The 16,718-nt window shown below is 46.0% G+C and overlaps 1 protein-coding gene across 2 annotated transcripts in view; it reads right to left on the bottom strand.

Annotated features, from left to right (window-relative positions):
* Positions 1-5,328: 5,328 nt before the first annotated feature.
* Ptpn21 (protein tyrosine phosphatase non-receptor type 21) overlaps positions 5,329-16,718 on the bottom strand; it is a 63,369-nt gene continuing 51,979 nt past the window's right edge. For both annotated transcript variants that reach the window (XM_052185283.1, XM_052185284.1), the window contains exons 14-19: positions 12,390-12,527; positions 11,273-11,494; positions 8,963-9,091; positions 8,565-8,799; positions 7,872-8,032; positions 5,329-7,286 (exon numbers count right to left, since the gene is read on the bottom strand). In XM_052185283.1, the coding sequence (XP_052041243.1) occupies positions 7,158-7,286; positions 7,872-8,032; positions 8,565-8,799; positions 8,963-9,091; positions 11,273-11,494; positions 12,390-12,527 (1,014 nt within the window). In that variant the 3' untranslated portion in view covers positions 5,329-7,157. The remainder of the gene's footprint in view (positions 7,287-7,871; positions 8,033-8,564; positions 8,800-8,962; positions 9,092-11,272; positions 11,495-12,389; positions 12,528-16,718) is intronic.

The following is a 16,718-nucleotide window of genomic DNA, read 5'->3' as shown; positions in this document are numbered from 1 at the left end:
AAAAAGCGGACTTAGACCCTTTAAGTAATATCTCCATTTCAATCGTATGGCCCACCTCTATCCTGAGGCTCGTAGCTGGGCTGAGCATGCCTCATGAGATTGCCTAGGTTTGATCTGTGACCTGAAGTCTCAAGCCTCTGATTCTCAACCTTTGGATGGGTTTAATTACAGCACCGTGATCTTACGTAAACTGGCAGCATGTGAAACACCCGCAAGCTGCGCCTTTAAAGTGTGTCTACTTCTAAGCATGTTTAGAGTTGAAGTTGTTTCCTTCCAGTTCATGTCTCTCCTTCCCACTTGAGGCATTAGGCCACCCCACCGGTTGCTCTTCTGCCTCTGCATGTCTTCACGCTTGTGCTCCAAGTATTTTTCCTTCTGCAATCCCTGGAGCTCTAAGCTGTTGGACCGTGAAAGGCAGTCTGTGTTCTGGCTGAGCGAGGCTTAACTTCCGGAGACCCAGTAAATTAATCTACAAGGGACGGACCCCGTTAGCTACACTCCAGACACTGGGCTCCTGACACCATGAGGCCCTCAACTCCATAATTCTGTGGCCTTCAGTCACATAGGGCAATGTCCCAAGCCACTAGTATTCTGGCTGGACTCCACCCCCACAGTCACCTGGCAACGGCCAGATAGCCTAGCCCACACTATCAAAGGGACTGCTTGGTCCCCCCTCTCTCTCATCGTCTTACTCTCTTACTCTCTTGTTCTGCTCTTGTCCCCTGCTCCCCCTCTCTCCCCATTCCTTTCCCCCTCTCTCCACATGGCCATGCCCACCGGATTCTACTTTTCTATAACCTCTCTCACTCTCTCTCTCTCTCTCTCTCTTCCTCTCTCCCCCTCCCTCTCCCTCTCCCTCTCTCTACTCTTCTACAACAAAGTGCCTTTGGCCCCGGGGCTGACCAAGCTGCCCCTGGGGCCCGTTCTTAGCTCTTCCGAGGTAGGTATCCTGTGATGCGAGAGCTAGAACCTGCAGTATGTACTGTGTTAGTTTGCAATACTGTCCACACTCTAGAAGGTACGTTCCTTGAGTGGAAGTAGCCATCTCTTTGGATCCCCTGGTCACTGGCTGCCTAACAGCTAATTCATTCATATCCTAAGGAGGCTAGGGTAAAATTTAGAGGCAAATGGTTAAGGAACAGATGCAGGAAAGCTCCTTTTCATGGCGCAAATTCCCAGTTTTAAAAGGAGAATGTAGTAAAATATTGTTTAATTCATATGGGTTTAAGGTTTCTTTTATATATATATATATATATAAATTTTTTTTGGTTACTTTTGTTTTTCTTTTTTTTTCGAGACAGGGTTTCTCTGTGTAGCCCTGGCTGTCCTGGAACTCACTCTGTAGACCAGGCTGGCCTCGAACTCAGAAATCCGCCTGCCTCTGCCTCCCAGAGTGCTGGGATTACAGGCGTGAGCCACCACCACCCCGCTCTTTTCTTACATTTTTAATCTTGTTATTAAGACTAACTTTTTTCAAGCAAATTGCTGTAGTAGTGAATCATTGATATTCAAACTTTACCAAAATATTTATAATTTATATACACACATTTTATATGTTTTTTATTCATATATATATAATTTCTCCCCCTCCAAGCCTCAAAGCCCCTCACATACCCCACCCTTTTTACACACACATACACACATACATGAATAAGTATATAAAAAACACAACTTGCAGAATTCATTTAGTGTTGATCAATGTTTTTCTGGTTGACCACTTGGTTTTAGATAAGGAATTAGGAAGCCATTGTCCCTGAGGAAGGTCAGCTATCCTCTTAGTCATAAACTGCCTATAGCTCTTCATCTAGACACAGGATTTCTCCCATCTACCTTGAGAGGTCAGCTGGTGTTCTCATTGGTCAGGTCTTGTTTGAGCAGCCGTCTATTGAGAGTTCATGATTTCAACTTTGCTACTGGATTAGACAACATAATCTCACAGCAGACGTCCTGGTCCTCTGGGTCCTATCTCCTCACCCTCCCTAAGCTTTGGGATTTGGTGGAGGAATTGTGTGACATCAACTACGGCCAGGTGGCACGTGATTAGTAGTTCTCTGCATTTTGACATTGTGTCTTTCTGTAATAGAAATTCCTGCAATATGCAGTTGTTTAATGAGTGGTGAGGTCTATACTTACCTGTGGACTTAAGAATGAATATGTAGGCCGTGCAGTGGTAGCACACGCATGTAATCCCAGCACTCTGGGAGGCAGAGGCAGGTGGATTTCTGAGTTTGAGGCCAGCCTGGTCCACAGACTTGAGTTCCAGGATAGCCAGGGCTATACACAAGTTTAGGAAGGTGGCATGAGTAGGCTGTCCAGATTCTATGGCCTCAGTAGCCATGGGTAGGGTAGTTGGCTAGGTTTACAGTACCAGGCATGACTTACCTCCTATTGTATGGCCTTAAATCCAATCAAACAGCTGCTCGTTACCCCACGCCACCACTAAGATCTAAGTGCTGACGCACAGGTCGCTCCACCTCCCCACTCAGCAACTTCCCACATTCACTAAGACACTGATACAGATATGAGAAACCTTGGCGGTAGGCATGAAAGGCTATGGCTAAATAGCGCTGTGTCTCTGTGTTGCGCTGACACTTGCGCTGGCTGGTGGTTACGTCAACCTGATCTGAGCTAGTCATTTAGGAAGAGAGAACTACAGCTGAGAAAAAGCCATCACGATTGGCTTGTGGGACATTTTCTTGATTAATGATTAATGTGGGTGGGACCGTCACACTGTGGGTGGTGCCACCCCTGGGCAGGTGAGTTGTATGAGGAAAAAAGGCTGAGCCAACCATGGAGCACAAGCTGGTAAGCAGCACTCCTTCCATGACCTCTGCTCCACTGAATCCTGGTTCCTTCCCTGACTCCTGCAACACACACACACACACACACACACACACACACACACACACACACACGCACGCATGCACGCACATTCTTGATATATTAATATCCCTAGCTTAATCGTCAATTGAAAACTGTACATGAACTCCAGATTATTCAAGCTTCTTTGAGAGTACACATCACCAATCTTTTTGTTTGTTTGTTTGTTTGTTTGTTTGTTTGAGACAGGGTTTCTCCGTATAGAGCAGGCTGTCCTGGAACTCACTCTGTAGACCAGGTTGGCCTCGAACTCAGAAATCTGCCTGCCTCTGCCTCCCAAGTGCTGAGATTTGCCTGGCTACACTTCACCAATCTTAATGGTTTTAGAAATGTCAGTAAGACCTGTTACCTATACCCATGTGGTGATCTAAAGGCGGCCTCCAGGTGGCGCAGTTGCTCTTGGCAGTGCCCCTCTGCTGGTGCTGTAAACTTTCCTTCCCATCCCAGTCCAGCTGGCAGGCCAGGTGCTGGGGAACATAGCATCCTTTGCCAGCTCACCGTTTGGCCTCACCTCACAGCCACGCTCTCAGGCAGCTTAGCTTAGTCCATAAGCCCCCATCTGGCTTACGGTAACCTGTGCACCATTCAGGTGTCTGCAGAAAATGCTGAGAGAACCACTTCTGTGAATTTTCCTATGAACCTCCGGCCAATCTGGCTTGAACTATGAGTCTCAGTCTCCCCGGACCTGCCAGGGCAGAGAGCTCATTCTCCTGTCTCACCACCAAGGCGCAGCAGTAAGAGCAGCCGCTGTGTTCCCAGAGGGCACAACAGGAAAATTGGGTGGATACTGCTTCCTACCTTTCACCTCCCTCTCTGCTGGCCTCACACCCCCAACCCACCCCTCCACCATGGCTGTGGGGGGCAACCCAAGGGAGTAAACACAAGCTCTGCACCGTTTGCAGAAGGAAATGTGATGATCTCATTTACGTGCAATGAGCCTTTAGAATGGTTGAGAGTTGATGAAATGCCCAGATGATGCCGTTTACACAACCAAAGAACCCATCAAGTGTTTTCTGAAATCCTCTACCCAGCCAACCTGCAGAGTGTGGACTTTACACTACCCCTTTCTGGACATAATTTCAGTTACTAGAGCAGAAATATAAAAAGTTCTCTCAACCGTCACTCAAAAAAGACCCATCTGGGGTTTAGTTTTTAAAAATGAATTTCAAGTAAATAATCTTTTTATCTTGTTTCATGCATTCTCTTCTTACTAAATTTATACGCAAGGGTGTTTTCTTTAAAAGCATAATTTAAATCAGGCATGGTGGTGAAAGCCTTAATCCCAGCACTCAAGAGGCAGAGGCAGGAGGACCTCAAGGAGTTCAAGGCCAGCCTGGTCTACAGAGTGAGTTCCAGTCCATCACAGACTACACAGTGAGACTGTGTATGTATATATATATATACACATATATGTATGTGTGTGTATGTGTGTATATATACACACTCATATATGTTATATAAATTATATATCTATTACATATAAATATTTAAATAAACAATATTTATATAAATTATATATATTTACAAAAATATCTAATAAGAAATATATTTATAAAACTATATATAATATAGTATATATTATATATTGTATATATTATATAACATATATTATACATACAAGATATACTTTATATAATTTATATATTATATGCATATATAATGCATATATATCAAACGCCTTACTTGTATGTCGACATTGCAAGACAAAGGGAAGACTACCTGCCTATCCGAAATGACCTTGGCCGTGCCATGTTGTTAGCCCAGAGTGTAGAACTTTGCCCTCCCCGACTGTTCCTAGCTAGACAGCTCTCTTTCTGGAAGTTTCTAAGGAAGCACATCTGTTTTACCTGCCAAAAAGTTTTAAATATTAAAGTCCATGGCTTTCTGAATGCCTCACAGTAGGAGCTCCTGAGGAAAACGACGACCAATCACAGCTTTAACACTCCAGTCTACACTCTACAATCAGGCTGCTTAGGTTCAAAACCACAAACAAAAATTCAGCAAAAGCCTCCAGTAGTGAGCAGAGCTGACGCCAGAAACAGCCGAGGTCACTAGTAAAGACACTGGTTGACAACTTATTTTTGTGGAAATGTACATCTTGGTAATTTTGGCGTGACATCAATACTATCAAGGAACTAAAATCCTTAGAGATACATGAAGCACTGCATAACTATGACAGACAGACCAGTAGCATTCTTAACTCGGGCACCGTAAACCTTTAAACCCTAATTTTGATTTGGCCCTTGAAAATTACATTGTTCCTAAATGCAATAATGTAGAGTTATTTTCACTCAGAAATTCTCATTTGCTAGCTATAATTAAGTTCAAAATTAATGTTCCCTAGATGCGATGTCAAGTGTGCGACATTTGAAGGGTGACAGATTTAAACAGTATAATTTTGCCCCGAAGGAATTTACTTATCAAAGTATTGCAACAGAAACACAAGCATGCCATATATTACTCTTTAATTAAAGTCTTGCTTTACAATATGTTCTTGCCAGTGGGAAATTTCCAAATGTTTAAGTGTCATAGGAAAGCATCTTCAACAACGTACCATTGGAAGAAAAGCTTCAGGAAAAGTCCTTCATGTGGCTTGAGATGGGAAATACAGCGCACGATGCCACCCTGGGGCACCACCCCTGGAGTCCACTGGCTTAGTTGGGCTGGCACACACTGCGATGGAGGGTGGTGCTCAGCACAGTCGCATCAGAATGATGGCAGGACAGCATCATTTGGGAGCCAGTCTTAGACTGGACACTCTAGAAGGTCTACACGGTGGAGTGGCAGCCCAGGGTGCGGGGGCACGGACACAGACATGACATGCCCCAGTTAAGGCTGCCAGCTTGTCCTCTTCTCCCAGAGAAAACTGAGCCTGAGCCAAGAATGACACTTTCCACTCCAAACCTGACCCGGTTCTGACCGGTAGAGAACGTGCCCAAACAGGATGGAAGCGGAAGGCCCAGTACCTCGACCTGATCCTGGGGTGAGGACAGGATTACGGTGCTAAATTCAAGGACCTCTGGAACACCACAACTTTTCCGGTGGCCCTGCAAGTTTGGGCTGTGTTTAGGGAACGGAGCCTCACGTTAACTATGTCCTCCTTTCAACCTAAGGAAGCGAGCGAAGCCTTTCCAGGACTCTCTATGGTAATGGAAAGCTGAACTCTCTGTGAGGAAAAGGTAGAACCCCAATAAACAAAGCCAGTCATGGTGGGTGGCAGGCCTTGAGTCCCCCTGAATTCCCCTCCGTCTCAGCTCCAGTGTGAGCACAGGTAATGCTGCGTCTGTGTAGCAACCACGCCTTCCGCATGAGCACTGTGCCTTCCACGTGAACCCTGCGCACTTACTCCTGCCCAGTCAGCTAACTACTCAGAGCCCTTCTCTTTGAAAGTGTCCACTGTTGTCTAAATATAAAGCCACATATATTAAACTCATTTTTAACAAAAAAAAGTGCTTGAAACCATCCTAGGCAATTGCTCTTTCTTCATTTTCAATCAATAAAATCAAACTCATTTTATGCTTATTAATACTGAAAAAATAGTGAATGTGATTCTTAGATTTTTTAAATAATGTGCCTCCATCCCCAACTTTACATTAACTGACTCGGTACCACAACAAACTGAGTTCTTATTTGGAAAATATAGAAGGTACAAATATATAACTTTAAAAAAAAACATTCTGAATATAAAAATGCTTTCTATGTTTCAAAATAACACTTTTAGATTTTCTTTAGTTTTGGATTTCATGAATAAAACACTTGGTTCCCCCATGGTTTTTGTTCTTAAACAAAAGCTGGTAATGGTTTTAAATACAGTTACTCAGGAACCACACAGTCTGTGGATGTCCAGCAGAAAAGTTCAGCTTCTAGCTAAAAACGAAAAAGCCCTATTTAGTCATAAAGTTACATTATCAAAAAATAGTTTAAGATAGAAGTCTGTGTGCCTTAATGATTGCCAGACTGCGGTGCAGCTTCAGTAAGACAGAACTGTCTAGAAAACACCATCTCCAGACCATGTGCAAGTGCAGCTGGGGGGGGGGGGGGGACACGCCCACCACCTTGTCCCGCCCAGGTCCCACAGACCTCCTCCAGAGCCACCGCCTCCAGAGCCGCCTCCTGCTTAGCCTGCTGCTTCAGCTCCTCATACACACTTCCTGCTCAGATCTCCACGTGCACTGCTGGAAACAAAGGAGGAGTTGCACCTTTTTCCTTCCTTCCTTTTTTTTTAAAGCTGTAAACACTTCACATGATTGGGTCCCCATAAAAAACAGTGTTGGAGTTTAAATGAGCCTGGAGCTCTTCAGGAACTGAATGAGCACTCTGTACACAAATGTATACTGGCCAAGCGTCTGCACCAGCATCATCCTCTGCTGCCTCAGCATGTCCAGCACTCTGGGGATGTCCAGCACCTGGTGGAGAGACACACATGAAGAGAATGCTCCTGAGGGAAACCAACCCTGCGAAGGCTGCGACCCTCACAGAGGTCTGCTGAGGAGACAGACTGTCCTCCGTGATGGGCTGAGATCTGATTTGTTTTAGCTACAAATAAAGTGTGCATGTGGATTATTTCTCCAACAGTCCCTAGCTGCAGCACAGTGACTTGCAAATCAGCTACATATAAATCATATCTCACAAGATTCTAAGATTCAACAAAAACAGTGTGCTGGGTGCTGCTAGGATCAATCCAACATTTCCCACACAGACTGCTGGCTGGCACCAATGCTGAGAGTTAATGGTGTTACAGGAAAAACAAAGCACTCAGCTCACAGTGGAAAAACACCAGAAAAGACAACCGTGAACGGTCTTCTATATTACAGGACATCTCAGTCTTTACTGACAGTCAGAGCTGAGAACCTCTAAGACAGAGCCTTTTGTAACAACCCTTATCATCCGTCATGTGGCCACCACAGTCCTAGGACGTGTTCAGAACGCATGCCCGACTCCTTCCCAGTGCCCACTGTCCCACCAGGAATATGGAGCTGAACATAACTCACCTCATTGTGTTCCAGACAGGCAACCATGATCTCTGACAGAATGACAACCCCAGTTCTTCCCACGCCAGCACTGCAGTGCACCAGCAGCGGGGGGTTGGGACTTTTGGGTTCACTTGTACTGTTTGTATGACGTCGAACTGACTGGATCTCCTCAAGGTAGGCTGTGAACAATCAGTGAAATACAAAAATCCTCAGGGACGACAGCACATAAAAACAGCAACCATCTTAGTCTGTCCACTGAGCAGAACACAGACAAGGGCACTGGGCACAGAGATACCAGGGCCAGCCCGAAGGTGACCGAAGGCGGGTGGGGGGCCGCAGCCAAATCTAGCCGGGGAGACATGTCGGTCAGCGGTGGAGTTCTGTTCAAGGCCAGGCATCTCTTAAACATGCCTTTCTGCACTGGCAGGACACCAAGTGTCCCTGGTAAGGACACTTGCCAAGATGACAACCTGAGTTTAATGCCCAGGAATAACATGGTGGAAAGAAATGGGAAAGTGCTTTCCCAAGGTGTATGCTGACCTCCACACACATGATGTGGCACATGGACGAACACACACACACCTACAAATCCATTTCCTGTTAACCCTCTTCATTATTTTAAAACAAGTCCAAAGCTTTCACGAAACAATAAAGAGGGCTAATTTGTGAGACCCAGCACATAGGAAGCTGCCTATAAACAAAGACACTTACATAAAAATCCTTTGAGGTCTTCGGGACAGCCGTGCTCTGGCCAGTCTGTGTACTGGAGATGCCAGACTGTCCTCTCCTGCCCCGTGAGGAGGTGCTTCATCTTCAGACCTGTAGTGGCATAGCAGCCCGAGTCCGTGCGGAAGCGAGTGGTGATCTTAAACCTTCCATAGGTGACAGTGTTGTGCCTGGAACCAAGCCGTGGCCAATACCTAAAGCTCTTCTCCCGGCCTCCCTCCTGTTAAAGACAAGCATAGCTCAGCAGCAGCTCAAGCCCCAGCCCGGGAAGTTCTTCACACAGCCTCTATCAGGCCACGCTCTCGCCTGCTGTCTTCACTAGAGATTAACTTGGCAGCTCTTTGGAGACTTGGAAAAATGAAGTGAGGGGAACAGGCACTCACCTCCTCTGCTGTCACCATTGCTATAATTGCGACTCCCTGTTCCCACACCATCTGCCAGAAGTCCTGGCAGGTATTGTGTAATGGTCCCTGTGTGGCAATGTAATCCCATTCTATTCCGCTGACAGAGACCTAAAATCAGAAAAGGTTAAAAGCTTAGTGTGCATGTGTACATGGACTGTGTGCGGACAGCTGTCTATGTCTTCGTGGGCACACTGAAAACCGATGGTTTCCGCAGAGTGGCTGCTGACGTCTTTATAAATGTATGTACCTTCAGTTCATACGACATCTGTGTGGCTCGGAGCCATCTGCTCACCTCTCGATTTTAGTTTTTATCTACAAAATACAGTAACAGCCCAGCCCACGAGGCTGTGAGGATAGACTCAGTGTAGATGGTATCCGGCACATAACAAGTCCTAGGTAAATAGCCACTCTTGTTGTGATGGTGACACCAATATCACTACCCTAAATCACAAACACAATTTGCCATGGTGAAATACTAAATATGCTTGGAAAGTATTAGCAAGTAAGTTAAACCCTAAGCTAACGCCTTGACGTCTATGACAAAAGTGGTGTCTTCAATTTAGAATGGTCTCCATCTTGAACTGAGTCAAGATCACCTTCCAGAAGTCCAAGTTCCCACTTGGAGAGGGGTATGGGGGGGCACAATTGAATGCCCCCCATGCTAACATAATAAGGAGCTGCTGGATTGTCAGGCAAGAAACCTTGGATTAAACTGTGCTCTGCCAGTAACTGCCAACGCCCATTTCTTTCTGAGTGTCCATTAAGGCCTGTGCCAAGCCGGGTTCCACACATTCTCCCTCTAAGGCTGCCAGCCCCCAGCACCGACTCTGGGCCCTCTCACTGGGCTCCCTTTCAGCAGCAGCGTATAGTGGGCACAAGTTATCATACAGTTGGTTGAATAAATAGGGGTCCCAGAATCACTGCTAGATCTAGGAGTTGACCAAATCTGCCCAGTTCTAAAATCTCATATTCTTTCCATGACTCAAGTGGTAGCTGAACTTCTGAAATACCATCACAAAAAAAAAAAAAAAAATCAATGCCATTCCATTTTACCCATAAGAGAGTAGATGAGTTAATCTGAAGACATGGTTGGTTTCTAAATACATAATAGCCATATAAAAAGCAAGGCAGTGTGTGCATTAATTCCTCAAAACCATTAAGCATGCCTTTAACCTCAGCACCTGGGGTGTAGAGACAGGCTGATCTCTACTGTTTTGAGGCCACACCTGTCTATATAAAGAGTTCCAGGCCAGCCAAGAAGATGTAGCAAGAGCCTGTCTCAAAAATACTAAAACTGGCCGGGTGGTGGTGGCACACGCCTGTAATCCCAGCACTCTGGGAGGTAGAGGCAGGCGGATTTCTGAATTCGAGGCCAGCCTGGTCTACAGAGTGAGTTCCAGGACAGCCAGGGCTATACAGAGAAACCCTGTCTCGAAAAAACCAAATCCAAAAAAAACCAAAAAAAAACAAAAAAACAAAAAAAACAAAAAAACAAAAAAACAAAAAAAAATACTAAAACCAAAACCAAGATAGGTAGGTAGGTAGGTAGGTAGGTAGAGCAATAGATAACTAGTAAGCAGCGGCATACATAGTTGCCAAGTCCTCAGAAATCCTTGGAGGTCAAGTTGCTACCAAGTATGACTGAAGAAAACTGGGGAAGAACAAGGTGCCCCTCCCTGTAAGAGTTCTCCTTCCTTCCTACAATGGAGACTCTCAGTAGCAGGAATGAGCTGAGTGCTCCGGGCTGCTGCCTCGCACGGAGCAACGGTAACACAGCCCAGCACTAGCATCACACTGTTCTGTGGAGTGCTTTTACAGACGGATCAGGAGGAAGAAGGACAGGGAACATCCTCGTAAGCTAAAGCTTGTGTGAGCATCCTCCCAAGTCCCAGGGCACAGGGCTGGGGTGCAGCTCGGCACTCCAGGGTCTGCCAAGCACAGAGACCTGGTTTTGGTCGCCAGTGCTGGGAAAAGGGAGGCCAGGAAAAGCAAGCCATGAACCTCTGCACGCAGCTATGTGATGGGGGAGACTGGTGGTTCCGTTTCTGCAGCTCCTATGTGAAACGAAAAGCCCAAAATGAGTCTTCAGATTCAAGACAAATGAAAGCTCTGAGTCCCGGCAACAATGGGGTGAAAAGGCTACCACACAGAGTGGGCGTGGCTCTGGCTTGAGTCTGGAATGACTCAAAACGGGATGTTTTCACAATAGACACCCAGTGTAAATCTTACCATGTCTACAAGTCAGCCCCCAACCGCAGTGCAGTTGATTATCTGGGATGTTCTTCTCACCTTAATGTGTGACGCATTGATGTAGCCAGTGTTATTCTCCTTGGTTGGCACCAACTCGACCCTCGCGTCATCATAGGGCAGCACATCTTGGAATCGATTTCTCTCTGCATTTTCAGGGAGCCGGGCTGTTGAGCACTCGCCGTCAACCAGGCGCTTTTTAAGGATCCTCTCATATTCCGTGAAGACCATGCCTTGCTCTAACCGTTGCTCCAGAACCTTGCACTGTAAAAGAGAGCATAGGGTCACACACCACAGCTTCCTGTTCTTTTAAAATCTTCATTTCTGCTTGAAGGCCTAGCACGCTTTTTTTTTTTTTTTTTTTTTTGGTTTTTTCGAGACAGAGTTTCTCTTTGTAGCCCTGGATGTCCTGGAACTCACTCTTTAGACCAGGCTGGCCTCAAACTCAGAAATACGTCTGCCTCTGCCTCCCAAGTGCTGGGATTACAGGCGTGTGCTACCACCGCCTGGCTTGGCCTAGTGCTTTTAATACGAAAATTATACATGAAACCAAACCAAAATTTTTACAGGTCACAAAAATTAGAACAAAAGACACAATGTTGTTGGCAAGACGTACAATGTGGAACTCAGTTGCAAGTTGAACGCTGGCCTAAGGCAGTCTGCTAGCTTGAGGTCCAACCCTGTGGTCAGTTTTGTAATCTCTAAGGAGTTGAATTCTCCTACACTAGGATAATCCAGTTCAGAATCTGTGAGCATGTTCTCTGACTTATAATGAATGTTTGTAAAATACTGAAAGCAGCAGTAAGCCCTGAGATGCAGTTATAGGAGGTGAACACCTGTCTTAACTTAAAACGACACCTCACAAAGAATTTTTTAAATTCTGTATATTTAATTTTAATTTAAAACCAAGATGAATTTTCAATAAAATGTCTGCTTTCTTTCCCATGTACCCTTATACACATGTTCTTACTTTGAGGAAATATAACAATCAAGAACTTTCAGAGCAAAAAACATGACATGGAAGCCTAAATTACTTAAGGCATTGGAGCCCCACGCTCACTCCAGCTATGACCCAAATAATGGCATTCCCTAACATTCCTGTGCAACTCTGACACTGTCTTAGAAAGAACAGTCACCAAAACTGCACAAGCGCACTCACCCTCTCGTCATTTGTCGCTCTGGTGGACGCTTCTTTTCCTTCATCAGGCAGGGGCAGCCGGGACAGGGACAGTCCATTGAGGGCTGCCAGCTTGAGGGGACCAATTTTTTTTGCATCTGCTCGAGTCTTTTTCATTCCCTGTAAGAAAATATTTATGCACACATAGAAAACGTACCCAAACACCTTTCCAAAAATATGTCAATGGGCTGACGAAGAAACCAAGGCAGAGCTCTCCCAGCTCAATCAACCAGAGGAGAGATCCCACTCCTAGCAGGGCTGCCTGACAAGCTTTAGGAAGAAGACATTCCTTTCAAGGCCAGAGCTCTGATAAGGCTCCAGATAGAAGGCTTTGACTCCAATTGGCTACAAAAGTCTGTTGCAATGAAAGGTGAGGCTGTAGGCAGGCAGCATTCTTACACAGCTGCCCAACCTCAAAACATGACACTAAAACTCAGCTGGAGTCAACCCAAAACAGACAAGCTATCAATGGATTGTAATAGCCTTTTTCCTTTCTTATTTTGATACTGGTCTCACTATGTAGCCTTGGCTGGCCTGGAACTCTCTATACATACCAGCCTGGTCTCAAATTCACTGGTCCCTGCCTCCTGAGCGCTGGGATAAAATGCATATATATCACCATGCCTGGCAGCCTGTATTTTGTTTTTCTTTTTTTGGACTTTTTGAGTCAGGTTTCTTTCTGTAACCCTGCCTGTCCTGAAAGTTACTGTGTAGACCACCCAGGCTGATCTCAAACTCAGTGATCTGCCTGCCTTGGCCTCCTAAGTGGTGGGATTAAAGGTGTGTGCACCACTGCCACCCAGCAGCCATTACTATCTTTAAAATAAACAAAAATATAAATCTTTCTGAAAAAAAAAATGAACAGAAGAAAGAAATGTAAATTGCTTTTGAATCTTCCATTCTACAGTCTTGAAGAACCATCTGACCTGGGCTTCTCAAAGTGACCACATCTCTAAGCCAAGAAATAAACACAGCTGAGATCTCTCTCAGAGAGACAGAGTGGCAGGGGCACATCAGTGGACCACTGTCCTATGAAAGCAGGTGTTTCCCAAAGTTCTCAAGCCTCCTGACTTTCCCCTCTGTGGCAGGTAAACCTGAGAACAGTCTCCACAGATACTCTGCAGAGTTACAGAGTCCCAGGATTCAAAGTAATGGCTTTCTTGGTTCTTGTAAGGAAACTAGCTTACTTCAGCTCTATTAGCCTAAAAATGCCTTGACACCCAGGATCAAAAGCACAGAGAGAAAAAAGACATTTTGGTGAGGAAGAAAATGTTGTATGATTACTGTAACTGGAGAATATGTGTGCGCCCCTGCATATATGAGCAGAGGCGAGAACATGGGACCCAGTAGCTCCTCTGATGTTCTCCGCCTTACTCCTTGAAACAAGGTCTTTCTCAGTGAATCCAGTCTGACTATCCAGAAATCTATTGGGATCCACCTATCCCCACACACAATGCTGATGCTACAGGCACCCATAACCATGACTAAGCTATCACATGGGTGCTAGGGATTTGAACTCAGGTTTCCTTGATTGCATAGCAAGCAATCTTATCCAATGACCCATCTTTCCAGCCCCTAGGATGTTTCTTAACTTACAGTTCATGTTGCCTGTAAGCTTCTCACATAATGCGGTTTAGACTTAGAATGGACAGAATCCCGGGTTAAAACCCAGCATGGAATTTACTAACATTGTTCTGGTAAGTCGCCTTTGCCCTCTGAGCCTTACTTAAACAGGAAAGTAGAAAGGGAGAGAGCGAGGAGGGCACAACAGTGCAGATAAGAGTGGCGCGCTGTACAGTTTAACAACCTAGAGGAAAGGTTCTGCCTTCACTGACACTTGTCACAGCCACTTCCCAACTGCCCAAGGGAGTCATCTGCCTCACAAGATTCCCCAGACTTCACAGATCCTGCTGGCCAGTATTAGCCGGCTCTAGTGTTTCTCAATCTAAAATCTAAACACCCTATATCAAGTCAGATGAGGGTGGTTCAAGACCAGCTGGGATCATCCCTTACCAGGCCAGTGGTTTTCGATGCAAAATCAGCAGGGCTTCTTAGGTGAGAACCACATTGCATAAAAGATGCATCAAAGAGCCAATCTGAATGCAGATTGAGCACCCAAACCAGTCTGCCTTGGAGATAACCATCTAGTCCCTGGAGGTGGAGCCCATGGGTGGGGAATTCTAAAATGTCCTCTCCTCATCTGCTACTTACTTACTGCTTAACTTTGCCTTGCTTGAGAGTTCTTGTGTGTTGCACAGTGACATGATCGTGGAATGTCACCATGAAGGGGGCAAAGGCTTCAGCAGAGGGGTTACCCCTTCAGCAGAGGGTAACCTCTTCAGCAGAGGGGTGACCTCGTCAGCAGAAGGGTGACCTCATCAGCAGAGGGGTGACCTCTTCACCAGAGGGTGACCCGGTCAGCAGAGGGTGACCTCATCAGCAGAGGGGTGACCCCGTCAGCAGAGGGGTGACCTCTTCAGTCCTTGGAAGTTGGGGAACTAAGCTTGTGGCGCAGTGTCGGTCATAAGTTAGTACTGACTGAGCACTTTCCATGTTTTGAAGGTATATTTTAGTCCCTGGAACTCTCAGAGGTGACCTCCTTTACAAACAAGAGGCTAAACAGTTTGCCTCTTTCATAAAGGATTGTGGTTCTGCAGGTGGAGGAGCCTAGCCCAGGTGTGACCATGAAGGGCCTGCCCACTGATGAACTACAATGCACAGAAGGCCTACACTCAGACCCAGGCTGTTCCCAGGGAAGGCCTACATGGTTCCTCTTGACCACAGCCTCCATGCACCTCCTCGAATAGGTAAAATCCCTGTGCAAAAAGAAGGGGCCAAAAGGCACTCCAATTAAACAACTTTACTAAAAAGTCTTAAAAATAGTGAGAGAGAAAATCTGTATTTTAAGAAAGGCAGCCAAGCAGTGGTGGCGCACGCCTGTAATCCCAGCACTTGGGAGGCAGAGGCAGGAGGATTTCTGAGTTCAAGGCCAGCCTGGTCTACAGAGTGAGTTCCAGGACATCCAGGGCTATACAGAGAAAACCTGTCTCGAAAAAAACCAAATCCAAAAAACAAAAAACAAACAACAACAAAAAAAAGGCAATTTGTCAAAGCCCCCAGTGTAACCTGAGCCTGCCTGACTCCATTCAGAACAGGCTAGATTTCTCTCACCCTGAGGAGTCATCAAGTTTGTTGAACAGCTACAGAGGATAAAGGCATGTGTGTCACCTCAAAGAGCTCACAGGGGCTGGAGAGGTTTGGTCTCCTCAACCCTTGGCAAGTTGGAAAATCAGAGGGACTCTGCTCAACGCAGGTGTCACCGGCAGTCCTTGTGTCCCATGTAGAAACAGTGGGCAGTTCTCACTGCATTGTTGTGGAAGGCCCCACTGCCCCGGCTTGCAGGCTCAGTGACTGCAGAAATCCCCACACCGTCTCCACTCTAATACTGCTCAGCCTGTGCCGTCCACCAGCCTCCTCCTGAGCACCGGCCTCTGTACACTCAGGAAAAAATAAAAACCTAAGCCAAAAATTTACCCTCTAGCTAATTAAGATGCCCTTAAATCTGTGCCCTTTCTTAAGCTTCTCTTGTGCACTGATCTTTCTTTTGGAAGCACTCAGGAGTCCGGCCGACCAGGAGGCCTGCCTCTCTCTCGGCGGCCCTCAGGCTAGTTCAGAAGTCCGCCTGGGACGGCTTCTCAGTCTTTGGGTCCATCCTAACAGGAGCTGGAGGAGGACAGCCTTGGCTGCAGGTTACAGGGGCCAAATGAAGGCACACACCACCTTGACTTGGTCCCTAATAAGTGCAGGGTGGGCACGGTCCAAGGAGGGAGGGGCCGGACAGAGCTACAGCCTGGTGACCATGAGCGGACATACTTACAAACAGATCCACGAAAGCTTAGTCAAAGGCTGCGACCTCAACAAAGACTCGGTACAGAGTAGCCAGGTTTCAGAGGGAAACTACTATGCACTAAAATTCTACATATAATACACCCAGACTCAGAATACTGTGGAGGAAGGTGATTATAGAGATAAAATATGATGAAAATTCCAGGTCAGTCACTCACTAGTTGTATGACCTTGGAAACGCTACTTAATATTTCCGAGTCAGCATCTTTATCTGGGGAAACAGGCTCTAACAATGGGCTCATTATAAACAGCGCACAGCATGGATGAAGTCTTTGCACGTGGTCAGTGTTCTGAATGAAAGGCAGCTACAGACCACAGCACTGCTCTCTTGCATTTTGTTTGAAATGCATAGGAAGTGCTTCCCTGCACTTATTACACTGAGTAGGACAGCCACCATGTCCACAA

Source organism: Apodemus sylvaticus, chromosome 6 (genome assembly GCF_947179515.1).
Source record: "Apodemus sylvaticus chromosome 6, mApoSyl1.1, whole genome shotgun sequence".
In the NCBI taxonomy this organism is placed as follows: domain Eukaryota; kingdom Metazoa; phylum Chordata; class Mammalia; order Rodentia; family Muridae; genus Apodemus; species Apodemus sylvaticus.
This window is presented reverse-complemented; position numbering and strand designations above follow the sequence as displayed.